Here is a 27,124-nt window from a genome sequence, read left to right as displayed (position 1 = left end):
AAGAAAGATAGAAACAACAACGATAACAAAGAGGAAGAAGATATAAAATGGGTTTCAAAAACAGGAAGAAATTATTTCAAAAAAAAGACAACTTTTATTTTTTCGTCGAAAGATAGCAAAAGGAAAAATAAAGCGGTTGTCTCAGATTGCTTTTCGGAAAAAAAGTATCATAGTTACGACACTGATATTTTATTCGCAAGTCAGCAGCGTATGCAAATAACTATGTACATACTTCCTTGTTGAAAAAGAAGGAAGAAGAAGTTGAAGAAGAGTAAAGAGACGAGGGGTGGTGTAGTTGAGTGACTGTCACGAAGTAAGGATGGTAGGCGTGTCGATGCGCCATTAGCGTGTCATTAGTGCGTCATTAGCGCGCGATACGCGAAACAGAAATACAGGGGCCAGGCCGTGTTTGTTATTTAAAATCCCCTCGACATCGTCTTCCTTGATATTCCCTGGTAATTGCGAGTTTTCGAGACGATCGAGCTCGTTGCTGTCGCGATTTCCAAGAAGCTCAAGTTCGCTGGACGTTGAGCGATAGCCTGGCAATTACCGCGTTGGATACTCGTTAAAAGCTGATTGACAGCTTATCGACCACTCGATCGAGCCCGATAACGTTCATCGTCTAAACCGATCGAAATACAAGAAAAATTTTCGTCCGAAACCGCGATAAAGCAAGTAGCCGCTTCCGTTCGACGAATTTTTCGTCGTTCTTTTTCATTGCGTGGCGTTTCATTTGCCGGCTGTTTACAATCTGTTCACGTGCCCTCCAGCTGCGGAGATAATTGCGCCGATTACATCACGAGAATCACCTTCTGTAATCATTATGTCCTGCGCGGTAAATGACTCAGGAGAGCCGCACGGTTCACGAGTGGTTCACGTGAATGGTTGTTGACGTACGACGCGTTGTTACACATTTAACGTCCGATTTATTTACAAAACTTCTTACAGCTACAATTTTGTTAGAGAAAAATTTCTATTTCTTTGATAATCATTTCTGGCAAGATTTTCTAGAGTGTTGGCAATCGAGTCGAGAGGAAGGTTCGTTAAATTCTCGCAGTTGCTTTTCAATAATTGCGAGCACAGGTGGATGGATACTTCAGAACGCGTTCTATTTTTCGTACTCCCGAGCAATTGAAGGAAAAGAAAACGGGACGAGAAGTTTTTTTACGGTGAAAAATTTGATTCGCGCAGCGAGAAGTGGATGTTACGAAGGAATAGCCGAGACGATTGAAGTCGTCGGAGAATATTTTACGACACGCTTCGTCGATGATACTCGGCGTTTTCGAGCGATGAAACATCGCGTAACAATCGAGTGTTTGTCGAAGATCGTCATCCAAGCACTTACATACCGAATCGCAGCGTCAGCGAGGCTGCGTAAAACGCGCCGTATTGTTTGTTTGCAAAAGCTCTCGAGGATTAAAGAGCGATCTTCCTCGTAAGCGTCGACCTCTTGAAATCCTCTTTCACTGTCGTCATCACCTATCTCCATGAAACATTCTTGCGAAATATTGTTCAATGAATGAACGCCAGAAGATGTACAATTCTCGAGCCGTGTCTAAAATTTCATCCCTGTATTTCGTAAAAAAAATTATACGAGCCGTATCATGGCTACTGTACACCGAAAGGTATACTCAATCTTAATTTCCTGTAAATGAAAGTATCATCAGATTATTGGATTCGATAATAGTTTGACAAGCAATGCCACCGTCGATCAACAAAGCACTCCGGATGATTGAACGAATTAAACTGATGAGAAAAGTTGGCGAACGTACAGGATAAGGGGATGAAGGATACGAAGGACGAGGTTGGAATGAAAAGTAGAAGGGCCGAAGGAAGACAAGGGTTAAAAGTACTTTTTGAAACGAAACTCGTAGGTATTCGCGTCGAGCATGGAGCAAAGGTCGCGCAATTATATGGCGGTGATTAAGGTCGTGGCATTTCGTGAGAGGCCATTAAGGAAAGTTTGAATAATCTGCACGCTGTAAAGATTTACTCGCTGTATGTGTGTTACCACGCATTCGTTATCGCGGATTTTTGCTACTTTTTCTTCTTCGTGTTCGCACGATGCTTCGTTGCATACCAGCAGATGCATCCGTTCTTCGTATTTTTTTCAAAATTGATTGTAAAATGCCTCGACCTGTGACCTTTCGTTTCGGAGCCGAATTCGATCGTTTCCTCGAACTTTCACGCAATCTGATTTCTTTTTTTAGAATATTCAAAGAACTTATTCACCCATTAGCGTAAAGAGATAGGAGCAAGGGTGGTTATGCCACTTCCCAAAAACAAATTAGCAAATGTCAAAATTGCAAAACTCCAATTTAAAAATTTAAAAATTTCTAAGAGATCTGTCTCACCTTACAATAAAATCCTAGTTACATCAATATTTCACCCCCAACAAAATGCTGAATCCTTGTGTACAGCTCGATTAAACGAAAAACAAACAAAAAAGGCAAAAGCGCGCGATTAAAATCCTCGGTCTGATTAAACAGACGGCTTGATAAAGAACGAGGCTGTTCCAATATTGACATTCTTCGTTTGGGCCCTTTTAAGGGTCTGATTATGCCATTTACATAACGTGTAGACGTGTCTCACTTAGTTGCTGAAAATGTTCAAGTAGACCCATTCTATGATTCTACGTCTATTCATTTAGGTTCTTGTATGTACATTTGACCCAGTATCCTAATATTTGGGTAGCACTTAATGGGCTCCCTTGAAAAATTATTGCTATCAGTAGAAAAATTTACAACAGCCAGTGACTTTTTTTTTCTTCCGGTTCTGTCTAACTTCTAATATTTCTTCTTGATTTATGTTTGTCAAAGGGTGTTATATTTAATGATTCCTCGAAGTAGAATTTATTTTTACGAGTTGATGGCTCGTTATCGGTTTCAGTATAGGAATTCACAGTGTTCCGGCAGCAAACGTCTCGACTCTTTGAAAATAGAATCCGCTAATTAACTTTGTTCAGAGGGAGTCGGTTGTAAAGGGCTCGGGACAAAAGGTATTCTCGCCCCTTCTTTCAATCCTTTTTATTTTTTCACCCCTTCCCTCGGATCTTTCTCTACCCTGCCAGACGTTCGAAACTTTTATTAGCATTAAACACTTATTTATTCTCGTCGAGGGAGAAGGAATTGGAGCGAAAACATTTTCATCTTAACACTTACCCTCTTGTAATCGAGCCGCTCGTAAAACGGTTACGACTACTGCCTTTAGCAAGTAAATTGTATTTTAAATTCTCTCAAAAATGGTGTCACGTGTTATTTAAAGTAGTCCTTTAAAAAGTTTCTATGATTTTCAATTTCGGGAAACAGAAAGGGTCTGATTTCTCGAGCACTGCGGCGAGACTAACCGTACCGATCGATCCGAAATTGCCAGATTTCAGCGTCGAGGATAATTTACAGCGCGATACAGTAATTTCGCGCCATTACCAGCGAACCCGACGGTATATTTTAGCAAAGGAGCTCCCGTGAGCTATTCGCTGGTACGCGGCACGATACAAAGCGATCAAACGTCGGGGTAGTTTCTGGAATGTGCCCCGTTTCTCGTGGCCTGTAAGTAATTTCCGGCCGTATTTCTATCGACCACCTTTTCCATCCCTTTACCCGGTTCACCAGGTTCACGCTGGAGGTTGTGAGAATTCAAAACAAAATACCAACTGTCTCGTTATCTTCTACAGTCCTCGTCAACGATTCCTCGAAGCTCGTGATTAATTGATAACGCGTCGTTTTGTTTTGTTTGAGTCGAGCTATCAGGGCAGAACCGATAATGGGAAAATCGTTTTATTAAATTCCAGCGTGACAATTGCGATCGACGCTGTCTTTATCTCAAGATTATCGTCACTCTTTTGCGTCATCGAGTATACTTTGTTGTACACTTTTGAAAAATGCTTTCCTCCTTGATTAAACGTAGAAACATTTGCGCAGTACGATTCGTTTTCCAGGAACGCGTTAGTGCGATCGTTCTCTTGCTTCCTTCAGCAAGTTAGATATTTTTTAATTGACTGCTCGTTCGAATTTCAAATTGATTAACTCATCACAGTGACGTGTGTTCTATTACAGTGGGTGATTAAATTATTAGAGCCATGGTATGAAAAATGGGTTTTTCGTGTTTGTGTAGAAATAGAGCCACAATTTTAAAATTTTTACATTGTGTAACTTTTAATCAATAATTCTCCACTATTAATATACAAAAAAATACTTATAAAAATAAACAGATACATTTAAAAAATTATATTTACACGTGTATGTTAGCATTTCGTAACGCCGCCTTTTGCTGCATTTATTACTAATAATAAATATTTCCACAAATTTTCGATAGGGTTGAGGTCCGAAGAATTTCTAGGCCAGCACTTTACTTTTTTCAACTGTGTATCATAATTTTACAAGTATCAATACATTATAAAAAAATAACAAAAACTCCATTTAACTCGGTTATCATTTGAAAATTAATTATATTTATGTAAAATCATCAATTTATGCGAGTGGCTCTAATAATTTGATCACCCACTGTAAAAACCTTCAAAGAAACACCATTATCAAAAAATAATGATAAAACTTAAAAAGTGACGGTCTTGTGACAATATTTGCGTGCAAGCTCTTCGATAGCTACTTATTTCAAAAATCTATACGTGTAGGTGCTTATTTTTAAAATATGTATACCCTGGAATTTCGATCCATCGACATCTAACGACATCTTTAACGTTTATATGTAGGTATTCCCAAAAATACTTTTCATTCCATTGTTAAGATAATCACTCGAACGTAACGTTCCATTAAAATTTATATGAAATTTTCCATACCATTAACATTCTTATCGAAAAATTGAAATTCAGTGTTCTTTTGAGTGTCGAATCGATCAGCCGATCGCAGCGGCGCGTTCGGTAAAACGTTCGAAAGAAAACACCCAGCATTATCAGGAGGGCAGACGGAGCTGGTACACACGGAAAGCCGGAAAACGGCGGTGTGGCGAACGATAACGAGCAGCAGGGTATTTGCGTGCACGTGCTTCGTCAGCTGTCGTCGCGGTGGGCATCGTAGTCGCGCGAAAATGTGTCGGCTCATTCTGTCGACATAAAAGGCGCCCAGCCACGGCGCTCCACTGATAACGGATCGTGCGCGTACACGCGCCGTGGGAAAGCACTGATAACACGGCGTGCCGTGTCGTTGCACGTGCTTCGTGATGCAACCTGTGCGTACAACTATTCCATATGCAACTGATACCGCGTTGAAACGCCTGCCTCGTTTTTTCTCTAACTTACTATCGTATCGACTGATTAAAACGAAGAATTAATTACGGTCGTAATCAAAGAATTAATTTGTTGAAAAATAGCAAATGCAATAAAATTTTATTTTTACATAATGGAATCGTATAATTCGTGAACCTTTTAAGGGACTTTTAATTGAAGCTGAAAAATTTCATATGTTCCGTCTGGAATAATCTAAAACCCCCTTAGATCCTCATTCTTTAGATATTTTTTATGTTCGCCTCGCGTTCATTTTACACCTAATATATATGAATTTTTCAAGTAGAACTTCATTAAAGTGGAAATTCATCACGTTGCTTCGAGATTACAAGAGCTTTTCATTTTTATACGCTCAAAAATTTCCATGACGTCCATTCCTGGTAGACGTTCTACGTAATTTGTTTAACCGCGCACACGTGCGTCAATTCTCCGTGAAATTCTGCCGACCTGTTATGCGCCTCATGCATACGCATGCACATCGAATTCGGCATTATAATCGCGATTTCGTGGTTGTCGAGGAATCGTGCAGAGAACATCTTGCACTTACATATTTCGGTATTTTCTTGCAACTTCGATTTCTTTCCCAGGTGAATAGAGACCGGCATTCTTGCCGTTTTAATTGACATTTACCTCGGTATTCGTTTAATCGATCCTCGCGGCAAATCCTTCCTAGATTTCACCGCGTTTCACTCGTGGTATTCGCTGCTTACATAACACCTTATCTTCGTAAGAACTTTGCGAAGCTCGGTGAACCTTGCTAAGCGACCTTCACATTCACCGTGTTAATGAGATTCAAACGATTGCGGGCAAAGAATACCTGCTCGATTTACATGAATCTCGCTCGTGTCAAGGCACTCGTTTACTAAAAGTTATTATGCTAATCCGATACATTCCATGGCATTTAAAAATATTTCAAAATAGAATATTATTTCAGATTGAAGAGATACTTGAATTGACATTTCATTTATGAAGTTATTCTTTTTGCGTCACGAGCAAGTAAAAAAAAGTCGGATAATCGTATGATCCGATAACGTCAGAATTATCCTTCGGAGATCAATCAATTTCAGAGGAGAGTAGCAAGGTGGTTCGAGGTATTCGTATAAACAATTCTGCGCGTAAACGAGGGATTAATTGATCCGATCGAGTGGGAGGTAGCGAAGGTAGCGAAGGTAGCTAGGATGAAGCGTCGGGTAGGAGGGTCGAACAAAGTAGAGGATCGTGTCCGATCGAAATTCGGGGCTTCCTTTTGTAGCAGACGCCAGGTAGAGTGTGCCTTGGGTATCGGTGCCGTTCAACAGGTGGTTCACGATTGTCATCACACATGTGCGGATTAACCAGCTCCTCTCTCCTTCTCTTTCTGCTTCAATGGTGCGCGTACGTGTACCGAGGTACACGCATAGACACATACACGTGTGCCTGCCTATTTGTCAGGCACACGAACGCTATCGGTGTACAGGAAGCAAGAGGCAGAGAGAGAGCTTACCACGACGATGGGTTGCTCGAGAAGGTGAGCATATGTAAGGTTCAGAATGTAAGTGCATTCAAGAGACCCTTGCCTTTGCGTCCCGTCATTGGACACCAGTTGCTCGAAGCTCCGCGTCAAACACGCTCGAAAGCGTCGCGCTACTCGGGATGAAGCGGAAACGCTCCGGGATACCCTTCGCCCTGTATTTCATCGCTTCTTTGCAATTAACCGAATATTGTTAAAAATTTAGCCCCGATTTGTATGTGCACCGAAAATAGGTGAAATTTTCTGTACTCTCACGCTCGAAAAAGTTTCATCAACTGAAATCTTCTTTAAGCAATTAACGAATGAATGAATGAAAGTCGGTGAAAATGGTAGTAGGAATGTTTACAGTCGACACGGTGATTAGATGGAGCAGTAAATGCGGTTAATAAGCCGAAACTGCTCGTTAAAGGTGTCCTTTATGGAGAGAGTACTTTCTTAATTAGGTGGCTCCAGAACAGCGTAATTAGAAATGGACTTTAACGAGAATTTAAGTGGGCAGTTCCTGCGCCGTCTTCGTACAATATTCAGGATTGTCCTGGCAAATTGGGCAATTTAGGCGTTCACTCGTCTCATCCTATTCCACCATGCTAACAACTTAAATCATTACCGAGGAGGAAATCTCGTGAAATAAATCTAAAAATTTTCTATTCGGCAAGTTCGATAAATATCAACCCCTGTGTCTCTACATTTATAAAATTTCAAAATTAGATCGAAGATTTGACTTGTCTTTAAACGAAGAAAGTCCAAGGGGTCGTTCGTCGATGGAAGTTTGGTGAACGCGAATTTACAAAGGAAAAAAAAGCATTAAATCGCAAGGGTGGAGGGTGAGTTGATCCAACGGCGTGGATCGGACGTGAGGCACGCCAGGAGCTGAGCACTCTCCGCGGAAAATGGAAATATCCGGGAAGCAGCGAAGCGAGTGTCCCGGGTAATTGTGAGCCAGTTGCCTGCTTGGCAGAAGGGAGGGCTTCTTCGTCGTCGTGACGGAAAAAACGATGCTGCCGGGCCTGGTAATCGATTTCAATTAGCGAAACTGCCGCGCCCAAGGACATTCCTCCGAGTGCCGTTTACCTCGAGAGGGCCTGGGGCCACCGATCACTCTGTATCAAGCCCGGTACGACTTCCGTTCGTTCATTTTAATTGGCAAAATTCCCGAAACGTATCGACAGTACTCTTGACTGCTGCTCTTCTTTCCAACCCTTAAAATCGTCCTGAAATCGAGAACAGTCAGAGAAATGGGATCTGTAAAAAGAAAATCTATTGTAGCACTACATTTTGCTATTCGTAAAAAATTACATAGCTCGCTTGTTGTTTCGTTGCCGAAGCCTCTAACAGTAAACGCAGAAACGTGCCGAACCACGAAGGGTTAAATGCGAGTCGCGGCGTTCCTCGGGCTTTGATCCCGTTACACAAAGAAGATAAACCGGCGTTGGTGGTATGTTCGAGCTTTCCTTTCGCCTGTCTGTGTACATGTTGTTATTTTTTTTTTTTTTTTTTTTATCGCGACGACGTGTCTTACTTATACGCGAGTTTCCACCGCGTATCGGGCCACGAGGTCAGCGATACCTCGGTAATTTGTATTTTATCTCGTTTAACGAAGAATTTATGCGGCGATTAAGGAGTCCGCGTTACAGCGTTGTTAAATAAACAACGGATAATTAAACGATCGTTGCTGTTAATGTACTTAATTGAATGGCTGACGCGTTTCAGTCACGATGGATTGAAATTTGCATGAAAAATGTTGAAGTCCGCGATGCGTTCAAGTAACGCGTTCCAAAGTATCGAACTCTTGTCGTTTATTTACCCGCAGACATTTATAATAATTACATACTCGTGTCTGTCACTGTAGATCGCTTTGTCGTAGCAATTAACCCCTCGGAACGATGAAAAAAGCGACTTACGATTCTCGTGGAAGCACGACACCGGGGTAAACACGATTGCCAGAACAATCGGGGCTTTCAAGCGTGGGCCAAGAGGCGTGCGTCAACCGAGAGCAAGTTTGCGTGGTAAAAATTAAACAACACCACCCTTCCGTTGTCTGCCTCGAAGGGGGTTAGGCAAGAACAAAACGTTCCTTGGTAAACAAAGGAAACGTCTGTATCTTATCCATCTCTCTCTCTTTCTCTTCTTTTTTTCCTTCCCCTTCTAGTCGACGCATTTCCCTTTGAACACAAGAGACCGCCTCGAGGGAGAACGGGTGAAAATGTTCCGCGCGAGCGTTCGCTGCTTTAGCCTGGTTCGCGATAAACTCAGCCGGTAATTGCCGTCGTGGAGAGAGCTTTCCCGAGGCCTATAATCGGCTCGCGGACGAGCTAGCTACGAGGAAGACTGTCGAAGAAAACCGGCCCGCAAATCCGATCAATGCCGCCCCCGTCTGGCTGGGATCTCGTGGAAATCGATATCGCGTTTAACTTCCAGACAGACGAGCAATTTTCTGGCTGTTTCGAGCTAGCTTTTCCCCTCGGAAAATTCCTCTATACCGGACTAACACGTTTCACCGCGAATCCGCGTCGACCGTAATCTCGGCGATTAACTTAACTCGATTAGTATTAATCTTTCGAACATCGCTCTTCGTCCAATTTAGCTTTTTATTATTTATCCCATAAACCGAGTAAACCTTTTATTGGAAATGGGTGAAATAAATGGTAAACACTGAATTCTTTTATAACTTTCTTTTATTTCTTGGCGCTAAAGAATGTCGTAACGCTTTGGAAATCGTACTTGAAGTGAAGGAAAAACCTGTAAGGGCACGTCAGAAAATCGGTTGTTTAGTTTAAAAAGAAAAGAGTCCAGGATTGCATCCAGTCTATTACCCAGGCCTTAGGTATATCCGATGATATCCGGTCTACTATATTATTTTGACTAAAAGCAGTGTTTCTCATACATAACAAAATTCATTTTCATTTTTACTTACCAGCTGATGCATTGTTATTAGTAACAATCCAACACTTTTCCGCGGCAATCAGTCGTTTCGACTTTTCCCTGTTTTCTTATTCATTTTTCTTTTCTCCAAAATATTACCCTCCTCCGTGCTTTCTCTCTAACGCACGCGATTCTCAAATTTTTCGCCAAGTTTTTCCAGAAACACCCCGAAAAGAATCGTCTCAGGTGGTGGAAAAGATTTGGAGAACGTTTTTTAAGATTACACGAAGATCTCGCGAATTCGATCTATGAATGGGATCGACTGGACGAAGGAAATTTCACGGGTAGCCGGAAAAACGAGGTTAGCCCTTCGTAAGGAACAGCAGCTTCGTCCTGGTAGCCGGTGAACCGAGGACGGACTCATTTCTATCCTGGCAATCGAGTTTCCGTCCAGGCGCTGGATATGCATGGGATTTTCTGATATTTTATTTCGTTTATCGCTTCCCTGACCGCGAAGATTGTGTTTGTTAGCGAGGACAGATGCGTTTAACGTCCGTCCCTCTGAAGGGACCGAAAAGTGCTTAGAGCTTTGGTCAGAGAATTACGGAAGTCTTTTTCGCAGCAACACGTTTCCTTCTAAAAATAACATTTTCAAATTTGTCAATCGACTATCCAAGAAAAACGATGAATGTTATTTCGACCATGCTCACCTGGGAATCAGAGGGATCAAAGCATTCGAGGAAAAACGACGCGGCTTGATAAAACAATGCGGTCGGAGAAAATCATTAACGCGGTTGTTTACGTCTGTCGCGCCGTCAGCGGAGATGAAATCGAGAAGGAAAACGACGAGCCGCATCGAACAGGGGAAGAGGTCGGATCTTGAACTCGAATGGTGGAACATTCCGTTGGAACATCCTTGTTTTCGCATCGTGCGAATTCCTACAAATTTCCATAAAAATCAAAGCAAACCGCTCTGTGATATTATATAAAAATTCAAAACGAAATTTCTTATCGCTACGAGATAACACTTTTCTTTGGAGTAAAATAGACTTCCAATTTAACGTGCCAGATAGAAATTGAATTGCATCGATAAAATTGTTCGAAGTGTTAACAAAGGTTTGCTAATTTTTGTTTATATCAAACGAGAAATCGTTGGAAACGAGTTATCGAGGTCTGCGCGCTCTTATGATTTGTATTCGGTGCCGCATAACTGCATAATGTCACTTTCTATAGCATTTCTACTTTCACTTCTGTCGGCAGTGTTTACACTCGGCTACTCCAGTTTCGTCGCGAATTTCACCGTCGCGGTTTCCAATCGGTCGCGACCGAAACTGCTTAATCGTTGATTAAACCGACGCTGCCCGACGAAACACGCCGCTCCCGTACCGCATTTCACCAGATTTCTATCCTTAATTGCCAAACAATAATGTCCTTTGTCCGCTTGAAAATTCACGCTTCGACTGATCGTCGTGAAAGCGATCTCTGCATTCTTCGCGAAGCGTGAAGATAAATTTCTTGCTCTTTGCAACTTCCTTATTGTATTCATCGATGCACCGTTACATCACGAATGAACTTTGGAAAAATGAATGGGAAAACGAGTGCCATAAACTGTAACTCATCGAAAATTATGATCCGTTTTATTCGACGAGGAAATATTTCCCCGAGACCGGAACAAGCTGAATGAAAACAGTTTAATGGAATGTGGACAAGTTTCCTCGAGAGCGTCGATCAGTCATTAACACGTTGGGCGATGATAGGGCGACGCGGTATGGAAATTAGCCGGATAACGCCCAATTGTATGCAAATGCGATCGGATTCTGACAGCTCGATCGGATTCCCTCCGATCCGAACGAACTTAGGACCGGATGTTCGACTCGATATCACACTCGATCGTTATCTAAACTCTGTTGACTTCTAGTAATTTCGAAAGCTTACATTAAGAGCTGTCAAACTTCGGGTAATAGACCGTGGATTTCGAAGATCTGACAATATAGAAACTTGGAAAATTATTTACTTGACAATTTAACTTCTAGCTATTACCTATACATCCATCCGAAAGGTCGGCGACACACGGTATTTAAGCTTTTAACTCTGGAACTTAGGGTTCCTAATATTTGCTTCACCAAGGAGAGGATATAGGAACTTAGAAATTTTCCTCTTTGCCAAATCGCTCCTTGTACTACGCTTTTCTATAAATGCCAAGAATCCGTCCAGAAGGTCGGCGACGACCTTTTCTTCGTCAGCCAAGTTCCTCAGATAGAAACGTCCTTGCCTTCAGACGCTTATGCCTTCTTCTGCGTCCACCTACTTATAGTCAACTTTATTAATAGCCTTTCAACCTTTCACCATCTACAGACAGACTCTCGGTTGTTCAATTTTTCCTAACCGAGCAACTCGGTGCACATTGCTGCAATGTACAAGAAAGTGACACGAAAGTAAAACTGATAACGAGAGCGACTGAGAGGCGTTGTATGTCTACCCTGCTGTCCTTGTATTTACATAATCATAAGATTGCACAATTTTCTTGTCGCAACTTATTTTTCATGGCTTTTAAAACTCGAGTTGCATGGCGTTACCAACCAGTTAACTGAATTATTTTATAACGTCGCGAGAAAGACTAAAATCGAAATTGCAGAAGACAATTGTACTTCCTGGTGAATTGTAAATTGTTTATTTTTTTATTTTATTTTGAGACGGAGATCTGCGATCAATTATCTCGTTATCTGTATTAACAAAACATCAGGCGCGTTAAAATTTGCGTCATCAGTCAGTGGTATCGTAAATATCATCAAAGATCGACGATCGAACGTGTCAGTACGACAATACTATCAGTGAAAACATTTAGAAATGTTTGGCGAAAAGATAGCTCGAAGAACCTGCTTCGAACCTCGTTCGGAATTTCATTTCGCTACCTATTACAACACGATTATTCGCTTCATTTAAGATTGCAAATATTCAGTGATCAGTGTGTTAATAAAACACTAAATAGTTAAGTAATTTTGTTAATAACAGAATACAGAAAACATTGCGGTATCGAATTAACGATCCGTTAAGGGTAGCTTTCAAATATTTTCCTCGTTATAAAATTGCATGCCATTTGAGAACGTTTGCAAGTCCGTTTCTCGATTATTCCTCGTTAATTCACCGATTCAACGACCGCGTAGCAACGTGCTACTTATTACGCTCCGAATTCCAGTTCTATGTGTTATATAATACATTTCAATTGGTTCTGCTTTTCTGGATTCCATTATGCAGGAATGTTGCGCGGCAGAAGCATGACCAACTTCGGTCGCGAATATCTTTGCATATATTATCAAGGAATTCGTTTCTAATTGATACGTTAACACGATTCATAAATAATACATTCTGTTGAATTCTAGAACTATCCATCGATCGATTAGATCGAACTTCCGGAAGCCTTCTAACGGATGTCATCCAAAGGTTCAAAGAAGAATCATTGGATTGCATCGATTAGAATAAATTTTGAAATATAGAAAGCCTGATATGGATTCGATGACATAAAATTAGATAATTTTGGATCGGTATGTTGCTCGCGAGGTGTTATTCATGGGGTTCCAAACAATTCGTCTATCCATTAATCCACGGGTCCGAAATCGGCTTTGATGGGTGAAGAGCTTCCGTTCGCGGTGTCTGGCGGAGCTGCTGGAAAATTTTGTTGTCGAAAGGATAATGATACAGCTAATCGTGAATAATTACATTCCATTGACGCTTGTGATCCGTGCGTCACACTCTCCCATACTTTCTTGGTGTTGGAAGCATTGACGTGAAGAAACGTCAATGGAAAAAATGTTCCTTCGAAAACAAACAACCTCGGGTTTGTTTCACGAATGTTTGAATAAATTATGCATACTGCAACTCGCCTCGCGCGTACAGTTCGTAGATTTCCTTAGAGAGAATAATGACATACACAGGAAGCAGGGAATTCTGAAAGTCATCGATATCGGCATCTTTTCGAAATATTCCGTACGTAAGGATTAATTTTGCGTTTAATGAGTTGCGTTCTAGGATCAAGATGAACGATGTTGATCGGGCAAAGTGCACCGTGCGATTTTCAAACAATAAAGATCTTATCTGATCGAAACGCGTCGGTTTTTCGTGACGATCCTGGCCGCGCGATATCTCGCATCGATAACGCGTTTGTTGTTTCTGTTAGCCGATGTATTTATCGAGAGGCCTCGAGAACGTGACAACAGGCTACGACGAAATTAATTTCCCCTGCGATTTCTCGCTAATTTCAATGTTTGCGCTGTCCACGGGACACGTAACCAAGTCGAAATTACCGGACCTTGTGTTTCGCGGACGAAATTGTCGCGTATGGTGGCGGTGATTAATTGAAGCAATTAGACTTATTGCGAGACTCGAGACTGTCGGATTACAAGATTCCCTGATTCTTCGTTTCTTTTTTTCGATAATATTCACGATTCGTCATTTATTTATTTTCGCATATATTGAAAATTTCGATTACAGAGGATTAATTCGAAGTAATTCATACATTCTTGAATCGAATCATGTATACGCATTTCGAATAATTTATTTTCGAAACTGTCTCTGCGATCCCAAAAATCCCAGCATCAGCGTACCAATAAAATTCACGGACGCTCGTTTGATTTCGCGAACGAGCGATCTCTCCCGGCGTTCGCTTTCGTAGATAAGAAAATTGTTTGTAATGCAAAAGAGATCTTGGGAGAAGATCTCTGCTACTTTGTAAAAGGAACTCGTTATCGGGTGATTCGAATGTTAGCCCGTCTCGAATCGTAAATAATTCATCGTCGATCGTTTTTTCGAAAAGGAGATCCTCCGAGGATTTTCGGTCCGTAAATTCGTCGGCTATTAAACTCCTGTACATCCTGTTCGCGAAATCTTGTCTGTATGGATATTTAAAGTAACGACGAGGAAAGATTCGAACGCAGGTGTACACCGCGAGGAACTCGCAAACTCGAGAATTATGCAAACGAACAATTCTCACTTATTTATAGACACGATCCGCGACAGCCACTTTTTACCACGACAGGTAATTTACATTGATTTTTGCGGGACCGCGATCCACGCGGCGAATCGTAAATCACTCTGGCGTCGATCGAAGCCGCAGTGGAAACATCGCGGACACGTGCGGCAATATTATTGTCCGACGACAAACAATGCAGATGACGCAACGATAAACTGCACATTTATCACCCGAGTCTTACTTATATGAGTAATTATCTACCTATTTCATTAGCTACAATGTAGACACGCGATAATGGCACGCTTCCCAGAAGTGGAAGCCGCACCTGTTACCGTTGACACGTTGTCGTTTCAGTTACATGCTCAAATTATTTAGTTTAAAATAACTGAAATTAGGATAAAACAGTCTGCGAGTACGTCTTTGAAGTCGCTTTCACAGTTTTCTCTTTGTAGCGAGTTAGCAACCAAGTTCGTTACGATTCTATTTTAACTTGTAGTACAAATACAAATCTTTCTTTTTCATCATTTAGCAAAGAATCCCCGAGTATGACGTTCGTTTCTATTCATCTATTTCCAATGTCGTTGAAGAGACGGTTATTTTCGCAGTGGTAACCGACGCGCGTTAATGTATCTTCGCCCCTCGAACGGAGGGCAAAAAAAGCAAACGAGACGCCTCGACGCTGGCGTCGGCCAGGATAGCCGGTGAGCTCGAAATATTTTTCGGCCGTGGCCGGAGCAACAGGTGCACACCCGTTCCTGGCCTCCATTAAAGTGTTTACACGAGAGACAAGAACTTTGAACCGTCCGGTTTAATCTCTTAAGCGCTTCCCGGACAACCAGCCCGACCAGAGGGGGAGAAAGCGGATCCAGAGGATGCCAATCATCTGGGAATATTTATGAATTGCATCATTCCTACTGGAACAACGTATGCCTCGCGATTACAAAAACCCTGAGTTCACGACCTCCTCAAGATTCGTAAGAACCTAGAAGACTGAAATTGGTTGAAATTTGTACTCGCGCGCTTTCACTTCACTGCTTTTCTTTTTCTCTCTCTTTTTTTTTTAAATATTCCTGAATATCGATTGAAAGGTACGCGCGTTTCGATGCCGGATATTTTGGGCACGCTTAAGTGTGCCTAAAATATTTGGGTACATTAAACGGCCCGATAGCGGGCCTGTCGAAAATGTTTAACGAGGCATTTGCGCCTCCGAGACTCGTGGTCTCTGCTGTTTGAATAGTATACCCGGCGGTATTTAAACTTATCACCTCGCGTTCGGCCAGTTAAATATTTTTTCAATCTCTCGTTCAGCTCGACTATCTGTCGATAAACTTTTCCACTTTATCGAGCGGAATACATATTTTCCCGCCTTGTCAGGGAAAGATCGGAAATGAACCGATGCCGCGATCCGAAATATGTACCTTGGTAGAAATCCTCCGTCGAAAGTTTCTATATTTCACCACGGCTCGCACTCTGACAGGCTTCCATTATCTTCCATTAACTTTTTACTTTGTCGCGCCAACGTATGTTTATATAATACGTGTCATTTAAGGAGACGCGAATCCCCCGAATTACCGTCATCCAAAACTCATTCTCTCGATTAAACTGTCAGAAATATATTTCGCCGATATCACAGATTTCGATTTTTAATCATTTCTGTTTACTCTTTATTTCAATCCTATAAAAATGCTCGACCAATTATTTTCCTTTGCCAACGCGGCAGCAGGTGGAAAAATCCCGTCGCAATTACGACTCTTCCCGGAGGTATTACGCGGCGTTCTCCGGTTCCGCGTTTTTCTTTCCTCCCTCGAAAGGAGAAGGTGATCGAAAGCACGTCGAGGGGTTGGCTATCGATCACGCGACACGCGTCAGTCTAGACAGATTGACACGGTAACCTATCGGTTAGCCAATAATAGTGAAACCTTAGCGGGACGCGGCGACGTGTTCCTCAGCTTGTAGCACACCTCAGCTATGCTAAGTCTCGTGAGTAGCCAATCTGTCGAGCCGATGCCGAATTTCCGGCAATAATTTCCGACTCAACTCGAAGCGAGCCTCTGCGAAAGCAGAAACTTTATCGCGCCTTCGTTTACACCGTGAATTATTCTTAGTTAACCTCTAAGGCATAAGGGTTGCTAAAGAATCGGAGTAGACTGGCAGTTTATAAGTCGCAATACGGTTGATTCATCGATGATCGATGCGCGGACACGAATAAACAGGGTGGAAATGTCGTAACGAAGGTTGGATGGATGATTGTATTAATTTCTTGGAAGCTCGAAGAGGCTAGGATTCGACGCGAGGCGTTCGAGTGAACTAAATTAGGTGATGTCGATTCCAAGACTCTGCGACATCAAAGTTTTCGATTCGTCCAATTATAAATTAATGAGCTTCGTTTGCCTTTTCTTTCTGACCCTCCTCGTGTTTCATTGCTCCTTATAATTAGAATTATAGCTTTACGATCAAAGGCACCCTGTGATGCGTTTAATTGAAGAGCGATCGGTCGGCAACTACGTATCACGATTGCGCAACTTGTTTGATAATGTTTCAGTCGAACGAGGATAAATGTTAATGAAATATTTGATCGAAAAATTGTATATTCGACAAGTATTTCTCAATGAGACGGCAGCCGAAACTGAAGGTATCGTAATCGATAACGCTTAAGATGATAAGTAAAGGATGGCTGGCAAGAAAGGATTTAAATATCTCTTAATAAGCAGTCTGTCTGGCCTGTGCCGGAAATCTCGTCGACATTCGTTGTCTGGCCGTTCTCCTTGCTCGTCGCTTGACGCTGAAATTCGACCGCCTCAGGCTGCTGCGGTTCATTCATCATCCCGTGCAACGGAATCCACATAACTGGAACACCTTTCATCCATCACGTCCCCGTCGGCCTGCGAGCACTGCCAGACTGCTTCATCCGATTATCCTGATCCTACGGCCTCCATCTTTATTTCCACCGTATCCATATAGGAAATATAAAATTCTTTATTAGCCGGTCAACAACGGGTATGATTTACTGTTTATTTACGTGCCTGCACTCTGCATCGAACGGTATGCGGACGTCGCCCAGTTGAACGATGGATTCGTATACATTCGAGGCTCAGCTAAATTTCTTAGCATTAATTTGCTACAATTGTCAGTTTCAAACAAAGGATACGTTTCGTGCAAAGGTTGGCGCACGATGCGATTTCTAAACGTAACATCCGAGAGCATTATCTTTCGCAACTGGTTTCTCTTTATGCAAATAAATCCTCGCGGAGAGAAACGATGCTCGATGCGTCGTAGATCCGATTGCAACGAAATTAATTATTGTTCCGTATTATCTGATCGAACGTGGCCACCGACGATAGATTTATTCCTCCTCGAGCGGAGAAAATTGCCGTTCATTTTGCAATTTGCAAAAGGCGAGCACGGTGAAAGCGATGATTTTTCGTCAGCTAACCCGTTCACGGAAGATCCTCGAATCTACCATTAAATCGAACTTTCAAACGAGCTGCATCGATTTTCGATGAAATCGTTAGCGTTCCGTCTGCAAGCAGACGATGAAACAACGGTCAGACGATAAATCAATCTTATCGATAAGTTTTCTACTTCAAACCAAAGTATGGGGAGCTGCATCGTTGAAGTTGAAGTTGATCGTAGAACATAATGATTCTACAATACTCTTCTCCGTCATAATTGGGAAATTTCTGTCCGAAAGAAAGAAACTTTTATAACGATGTTTCTTCAAGAGAACAAAAAACGATGCCAATACCGATTAAACGAACATTTCTTCAAAGTTCAATTGCAAACAAATCAAGAATAAAGAATCATAGGAAATCTTTATATTGCGTTATATGCAAATGAGGTATTTTTCTATTGAATCTTTCAATTATTCGATTATTTGAAATTCGATGCACGGTAGCAGTCAACGCGTTTGAGAAGGAAGTTTGAAATCCGCTGAAAATACACACGGTTGTGTTTTCTTTCCCCGAATCATTCGTTCCTGGAAAATCTAACGACTCTCGAGCAACGGGGTCAAGCTTTTTAAGAGTCGTCCATCGTGGAGAGCCACCGTGTGATTTACGCGATCTCGAATTCGCCGATTTTTTCCGAGAAACTACTCCCTACATCGTGATTTACGAAGGCCACATGGCGGAGGACAGGTAAACACGGAAGGAATTTTTAGACAACCTTTAGTTTTCACTTCAAACCCGATGTTAAACGTAGAATGTTATAATTAGTTTCGAGGTCCTAGGATAGTGCAAGGTTTTTTGTTCATTTTAAATAAAGGTAATCCTAAGTCGCAGCTTTAATTTGAAATAAATTTCGCCAACACCAAATCAAGTCTGGGGAAAAAGGAAAATTAATTTCCAATTGAGCCGGTGGTGGTTGGAAATGCGAAGAAACGAATTTCGGAAACCGCGAGAACGGCGTTGGTCGAGCGAAATCCTAGCTTTCCTCGAATCACCGTAAATCCGTTTATTGCGCGTTGCCGCGCCTTATTATCTGCCCACACGTTCGCACCGAAAATACATCCCCGATGCTCGGCAGCGTGCTTTTGCGTCGCGTTACGTCTTTCGGTTGCGTCGAATTGCGCCGCGACGCGCTTGCGTCCGACCGATCCTTATTTGCACGCACTACGGTATGACGTCCGACGTCTGCTGTGTACTTCAAATAAAAAGAAAAATCGAAATTTTAATTCCTCTTACACAAATATACAAATTCATCGACACTTTACTATGTACATATTTCCCTGTTCTTTTTTCAGGATACCGAGACGGAGAGTGATTCCAACGTAGCCTGCAATCCTGTAACTGTAAGTAGAAGTAAGAATAATTTATTTAACCCTTGAACAGCGGGATTTCGGTCAATCGTGACCCTTTACAAAACACATACAAGGATATTAATCTGAAGTTAATTATTTTAAAACGACAATCTAAAATTTTAAAAATTAAAGTAATAGGAAAAACGAAATTAAATTGAAATTATCGCTCTCTCCATGGTCCGCTGTTCGAGGGTTCAGACGAACGTTTCTTGTTCTTTTATCGTTCGAGGAGTGACGAGCGAGTATCGAGAATCGGGATAGACAAAGGGGGTTGAAAGCGACGGTCACGTTCATCGAAGCAAAGGTGCTCTTCTTATTTAAGCAGACGTCGATGTTGAAAAACGCGACTGCTAGAAAAACACGAAATGAATGTACGTGCCGGTGAGAAGACGAATTTCTAGTAATTCGACAGGAGACAGGGGTAACGTCGTTCCTCGATCTCTCTGATCTCGCTTCGTGATTCCGGCGAAATCCATGTCCAACCAACTTGCTTCATTTTCATCAGTTGTTTTGCATTTTTCTTTATTAGTGAAAATTAACTTTAACTATTCGCGGTGAAAAAGAGTTTATAAATGTTCATCGAATAAAACTTCAACGTCTCGACATTGAATCGCGCAGGGTTAAATCATTTATTTATTTATTTCGTTTTACGACTTTGAAACTTCACCGTCCATATTTATTGCGATCCATTTACAATGTTTTTAAATGCAACAGAGCGTGCATATCTTTTGCACGAGGAAAATTTCTGTTATTTGTGACGAAACAGTTGGTCGCGAAGATGCATAAATTTTGAAATTGTTTTCCTGTTTGCTTACCTAAACGTCTTCTCAAAAATGATACACAGGAGTTATTTTGAAAGCATGTCTCACGCAATATTTTTTCAAAGCTCTTTGTTTTCCTCCTAATTACGAGGTCGCGATCGGAGTGTACACATTTCGATAACCCACGCATATTTCAACAGCTGTGTTGTTTTCTTGTTTTTCAATTAAACACCAGTGAAATGATCCGCGGTGTTTATATCTGACACGAGCGAGAAGTATTTTGGAATATTCGTCATGCAAAAGCAGCGATCAATAAACCCGTCTATTAATTTCCTTTCTAATTATAGCGAGTGCGATATATATATATTACCGATAAACCGTATCCGCGAAATTCGGTTGTTCATCGTCGCGTCATTTGTAAACAAGCTTAATCGCGCTCTGGAGGAGAAGCTTTCACGATAGCCGAAGGTTAAACTTCTAGTTTTCTGTCGGCACTTATCGTCGATAAAATCGTGTATCGAGCGTGATTCACCCACGATAAATCCAGCATCGAAAACTTTGTCGAAAGAAAAAAGGAAACAGAGAGATAAAGAGAGATTATTGGAGTATCGAAGAGGCAAAAGTTCGTTCGAATCTGAAATCGAATCGTTTCCAAGTTGACGTTCGACAAACCTGACACGAGGCTGTAATAAATTTTCGGATATTATCGTTGCCTCTTAACAGAACAGGCGGTACCAATGAATTTTTACGATTGTGACCTCAATTTCTGAGCCCCTTATCCGCCCACGTTTATTGACGCGATTTTCATCAAAGCCAAACTATTAAATATCGGTCAGATTTCTTGGAATTATATTTATAAAAAAAAACATTACAATTAAGAGTACTAAGGGTGTGCGGGTATCCAAAAGTTTGAACGACTCTATCGAGTCAGATTCAAACGTATTCGCGTCAAACTTGGATCCTATTTCTATCGAAAAGTTCGTCGACAGAATGCTCGTCGACGAATGACGAAACTTGGTCGACTAGAATGGAGACGAATTCAATTCCGACGCTTTAGTAGCGGGACAAAAATCAGTGTTAACTATAAGAGAAGACGCGTAGCAAAGTCGACGACAAATAGCGTTCCCATTGAGTAAAGCTCTCCTCGATACAGGTGTCTGGCTGCATAAAGACGTTCCCTTCTCCGGGGCGTTGCGTCTTCCATAACCCCGTTGTTGCCTCATCCGACAAAAGGCATTGTTCTCCGGAGGCGGCGCAACCGAATAATTGCCTTATCGACGCGGCGCAACTTTCCTGAATTGCGTACTTGTTGCACCGGGACCGGCTCCCTTTACGCTTCGTGCACAGAGCCCTGCCTCTCCGCTTGCAACTTCTCTTTCAGCCACGTGGAACCGCGACGGGGATACGGGGACGCGATACGTTTCTCGTATTTCAACCCCCTGCGCGTTTCTTCAACATCTCGCTCGGCTATGACAGACAGGTCTGCCAGTCAGCCAAGCCTAAAATGGTCTGGGAAGGAAAAGCAGAAAATAGAAATTTCTTTGCGTGACCTGTTTCGAGAAATTTAATCTGACCCTTAGAAATCTGGGTGGATGATTTCAATTTCTCTCTGTTTCCAAATGGAAATTTTCAAATTTTACGAAAATAAACATTCTCGATCGAATTTCATCCCCTCGTCGCGTCAAAGGGTGCTACAGCGAGAGAGGTGAAGAGAAAGAGAAGGTGGTGGTGGAGGATGGAAAATGCAAGGTAACGACTACGAATGTAACTTATCTGCAACATGCAGGCGTGTACACGATCGTTTACTCGTGTAAATTGTCTGGTTTACCTTTTCCTCGGTTACTCGGTCTTCTTTCTCGACGCGAACGAGCTCCAGCTCGGTTCGATCGGGAACACAAGGGGTAAGTGCAAACAAAGATACGTGACGTAAGTGCTGCGAGTTCGAACCCCTAATAACCTGGCTGTATATTCCCTTCTGTAGAAGCCTGCTTCGAGAAGCTGTTTCGAGTCTTTGACTTGTTGCTCTTGTTTGGAAAATCTTTTATAGACTGGCAATCGTTTTTGATAAAAATTCGAAGAAATTCGAATTTTCTATAGTTTCAACAATTTCATAAGAATTTGCAGCCATGTTGAAAACAAATTACTTAAAACACTGGTTAGAAAGGAGGTTTATTCTTGATTTTACGTCAGTTTTAATGGCTATACCATTAGGGTGGAGGAAAAACAGATTTTCATTAGCTCGAGTTGTTCCGTTTCCACGCTACTTTTTTTCGATACAACACCTGCTTTCTCGACGTGTGCCTTTAATAAAAATAAAGGTAAAGCTTTTTTGCCATGTTAGATAAACGATCAAGTGTGTAAATACGAGGAATCTAAAATCGAATTCAGTTGCGATCGGGGCAGCGTAGAAAGAAAAATAGGTCAAAATTTCAGTGAAATTACACAAAAATCTTTACTTATTGCTACGAAAAAAGTAATTTGCGTACTTTTATACGTCGATTCTCCAAAATTTCCAGGAATAGTATGCTCCTGTTATTCGTTGTAACCACCCCGAAATAATACCGATCGTCATTCGAGGGGTGAAATACGATGCAAAGAAAGTGAGACGTTCTAGAACACGGGGACAGTTGTGTAACAAGGTTTCTCGGTTTTGCGACGAACCGAGATCTCGATTTCATCTCGACAGGAGGACGAACGATTAAAATAGCAACGGGCTGTGAAAACGGCGTAAAACCGGCTGGACATGCTAAGGGAGGGTTACCAACATCTTCGATAAATGTATTCAACGTTAGATTTTACGACGTTACCCGAGATGTCTAGAGTTTATGGTTATTGCGAAGATTCAAACAACGTGATGAAATTATATAATTCATAGTGATAGACGTGATCTGTGCTTTTAATAGTGGCGTAACTAGGTAGGGATCAGGATGAACTTGGCCCCTCCAAAAATGTAGGCTGCCCACACTGTTCTATGATTCTAAAATCCAAAAGTCCAAACATTCTAAGATTCTATAACCGTTGTTGATCCCAGAAAAATATCTTATTTACGTCAATGACTTTTAAAGGAAAATGAATATTTATTATTTTGGAATATTTTACCACATATTACCTTCAATTATTATTAGATGAGATCCTTACATTTTTCATCGAACATATGTTTCTTAAATCAAACGTACAAGGTTCCTTAGAACACGTTTCTATGATTGTTTCCCACGAAAACGTCCTTGTTCAATATTTGTTAAATAATAAAAACGCAAGTATCTCCGTGAAACGAGTCAAGTTTGAATAATTAAACGATTCGCCGTAGAAGCTGTCAATATTGTACCTTTCATTATTCAAGCACGTCAAACGTTTCCGTGATTGAGCCGCTAGAGGAAATCACCAATGTATTCTCGAGTCATTGGATTATGCTAATGCCCGTATGCCGGTCGTGTACGATCGATTTGGACTTTTACCGTCTTTCTACGACGTTTTCTCGATGGATCGGTTTTCGTTGAGAAGGAGCATCGAAAATTTCGTCGAGGGTCACCTGGAAAAATTCTGCTATCTCATCGATGAAACTACCAGCTCCGTTCCTCCCCTCTAGCTCACCTTTTTCTTCTTTTTCCTCTCGAAAGATTTCAAGCAATAACGAACAATGTCACCGAGTCACGGTCGTGGGACACGATAGGGGAACAGGAAGCGCTCTTCCCGTTTTACTCTTCCAAAGGTCTTCTTCTTCGCTTTTTTCCTTCCTTATTGTTTGTATATCTGATCGGAAACGATCACAGAATTTTCGATGAAAATTCAAACAGCACCTTGCTACCTCGTGGAAAGAACGACAGTGACGCGAGCATATAATTCGAGAAACGTCGCGTCGGGCGGTATTGGTCGTCGAGCGTGTTGCGTCAATTCCAAGGTGTTTCTGCATATTAAGGCGTGAAATTTTCATGGCAACAGTTTTGGAACAATTACGATAATTGAACTGTTTATTTAGAAATAAAGGAGGATAAAATATAGAAAATTAACCCCCGAACGGCGGGCCATGGAGAGAGCCCCAATTTGAATTTAATTTCCTATTTCATAAAAATTATTTTATAACAATCGCGAAGAAAATCGCAGAGACGTCCAGCGTAGCCGAGTTATACAAAGGTTGTTAAGTTACGCAAACTTTCACGTATTCGGTATTAGGTATCTCTACCGGATAATGTAAATTTTTAACGGGACCATATTTGCGTCGAGTGAAATTCGCTTCTCTTATGTTTCCGTTGTTTGCAATCCTCACACTTTTAACTACGATAGTCGATCAAACTTGTTGGAAGGACGAAAGCAAACCGAGCAATTACAGGACGGAAGTGGCGAGCGTGTTCCTTTAATTGCTGTACTGTCGTCACCTCGTCAATTACCCGCTGTGTCTGTTTGTCTTGAAGAGATCAGAATCAATGATTCACGCGTGTCTTTCATACGCGGGAACCGCGCGTGCACCGTGTCTAATATTAATTTTCCATGAAAATCATGGGGTAGATGAAGTTACTATGTTGGAATCAGCGAAGCAAGTAAAGAGATATTAATCGATGGTCGACAGCTTCAAGGAGAATCGATTATAATCGCTTCTTCGAGCCTTCCTTTTCCTGTTCGACGTTTCCGCGAGAGAAGATCGCACGAATTCGATGACTTTGTTCTCAAAGCGAAGACGAGTCGAAGAAGAAACACCTAAGCAAAATTCCCTACTGTCCCGATCCTCTCCCATTGGTCGCCGAGGATAATGGAAGTCCGGGATAAGATAATTCCAGCTCCATCAGGAAGCTAATCTCAGGAGGCTTAATCAACGACGAAGGAGGCGCGTCGGGTTGACTTTCCAGCCGGTAAACTTATTCCGCAGGCGTGCCAACTTCAAAAAGGAGCAAATCTCCCGGTGTAATTACCGAGGAACTGGACGAGACCTGGTCCTCCCTAGGGACACCGCGAGGCAACTCTATCGAACACAGCCAACTGACCAATCCTCTTGTCTTCGAACCGAAGGACCATCTAACTGAATTCCCAGCCAGACGAAAGGGAAACTCCGTTTCCCGCCAGATTGTTTTTCCTTTCGCAGAACAATTTACGGGGTCGCGTTCGGCGCCATGGCAAAAACTTTGGAAAATTGTGCCACTCGGCTGGAGCGATAACGAGACACCCCCTGTTCTAGCGAGAGACACAGATAAAAGAAGAAGAATGTCTTTTCATTTTCTTAATCAGCTGACTACATAGAAACGCTAAGAAATTCCAGAATTTATTTTCTTTCATTTCTTCGAGGAAAATCATCGACTACGAGGATCGATTCACGGATCGTTCTCAATTGATCGATCGAGAAAAGGGTTCGTGTAAATTGGAAAGAAAAGGAAAAGAAGACGTCCGTTCGAACGTTCGAATGTACAAAGACGATGTTTATTTCATTATTCGCTCACCGAAACGGTTACATCAGCACGGAAATTATTGTTTCCGATTCGAAACTTACTACGCAGCTTCGTACGGAATCGCGTAACAGAATTCTTGCGTTCCACAAGAAATTCACTGTTTCGTAAGAGAATTTCCGCTTCAGAGGTTGTCCTTGCCGACTATTTCGATCCGTTCTATGCTCAATGTCAATAATTTCATAGACGCTTGTTGCTCGAAGGACTCCCCGTTACGTGTCAACGAGGGGGTTTCGATTCACAATTCATTTGTTCCCCTTGATTCGCGTTTTCCGACGATTTCCACGCAGTTTAATTGTTGCGTAACCACGATCCACCTAACGTTCAATCGTTTTCCTTAGAAACGGTAAATTGCCGGTCGACTTATCACAATTTATGTTAAATAATGAGCGCATTAGATAATCGTTCGCGAACGACGAAATAACATACTCGTAACGCTAAGTGAGTCGCAAAAGGGATTCATTTATGTGTAGGTACCTTGTCCGACACCGTCAAATGATTACACGCGCATCAAATACACCGTTAGTTTTAATCCGCACTAGGAAAATTTAAACGCCGATAACATTCCATTTATAAACAAAATTATTTATACGTTTATTTGCTGGCTATATTTAAAACGCTCGTGTCCTTCGGTATAATTATCGCTGTGAAAGTTCTGATACGGTAACATTTTTATCGGTAATTGGCATCCGGGGAAAAGTAATGCGAAACTGTAAATGAATATTATATGCATCTAAATAAAGGTAAAATGTTATTTATTCACTTGTTTATTCGACTGGTTCGAGTCCTTCGGCATAATACCGCAAAATGGTGTGAGAACATTTACATTGATATCGAGCGTTCAAGAAAGAAAAAAGAAAAAAAAACCAGCGAAAATCCTTAATTGCATATTGCAGTCATTAAAACAAAGAAAAAAATGTTATTTATTTACTTGTTTAATAAGTTTCATTCCTTCGGTTTAATTAATATCTACTGTGGGATGGTGTGAAATCATTTCAGTTATTGGAGGAATAATTTTAAAAGAACAGTGCCAAATTTAGAATATGAAAATTGTGGCTCTCTCCATGGTCCGCCATCGGAGGGTTAATATTGGGTGCCGAACGGTGTAAGATAAGGGTGAAATAAAAATAAATTTAATTTATTTTATTTATTTGACAACTTTATCAGATACAGTAACCAAAATGAAAGAGAAATAAACAGACGCGTAGACTCGTGGTTGGTGCATTATTTGATCGAGCAAATTTTTCGCGCGGCACGTGTACAATAAATCGCCGGTACACGAACACGGCTTGTACGCCGTTAATTATATATATTACGTATCATTAGGGTGAAGTTTAATTAACTTCGCGAACCGTGGCGTGCAATAAATGACGCGAAAAAGCCTTGACACGCGGTGCGTGTCATTCAGCCGACCACCGTGTACTCGTTTCCATTAGGCGTTATGCGCAAACGGTTGACCCCGTTTCAGACCCGGCTTGTGTACATTATCTTCAGGAAGCGAGCTGTGAAACACCGGTGTGCTCCTCGAAAATCCCGCGAAAAGCTCGCCGGTCAAC

At 41.6% G+C, this 27,124-nt stretch overlaps 1 protein-coding gene across 1 annotated transcript in view; it reads left to right on the top strand.

The window, feature by feature from the left end:
• Positions 1 to 27,124, top strand: part of LOC114875379 (3-phosphoinositide-dependent protein kinase 1) — a 313,058-nt gene that overhangs the window by 184,547 nt on the left and 101,387 nt on the right. Inside the window, exon 4 of the mRNA XM_046285954.1 lies at positions 19,319 to 19,366. Within this exon, the coding sequence (XP_046141910.1) occupies positions 19,319 to 19,366 (48 nt within the window). The remainder of the gene's footprint in view (positions 1 to 19,318; positions 19,367 to 27,124) is intronic.

The sequence above is a fragment of the Osmia bicornis genome, chromosome 5 (assembly GCF_907164935.1).
Source record: "Osmia bicornis bicornis chromosome 5, iOsmBic2.1, whole genome shotgun sequence".
Lineage (NCBI taxonomy): Eukaryota > Metazoa > Arthropoda > Insecta > Hymenoptera > Megachilidae > Osmia > Osmia bicornis.
This window is presented reverse-complemented; position numbering and strand designations above follow the sequence as displayed.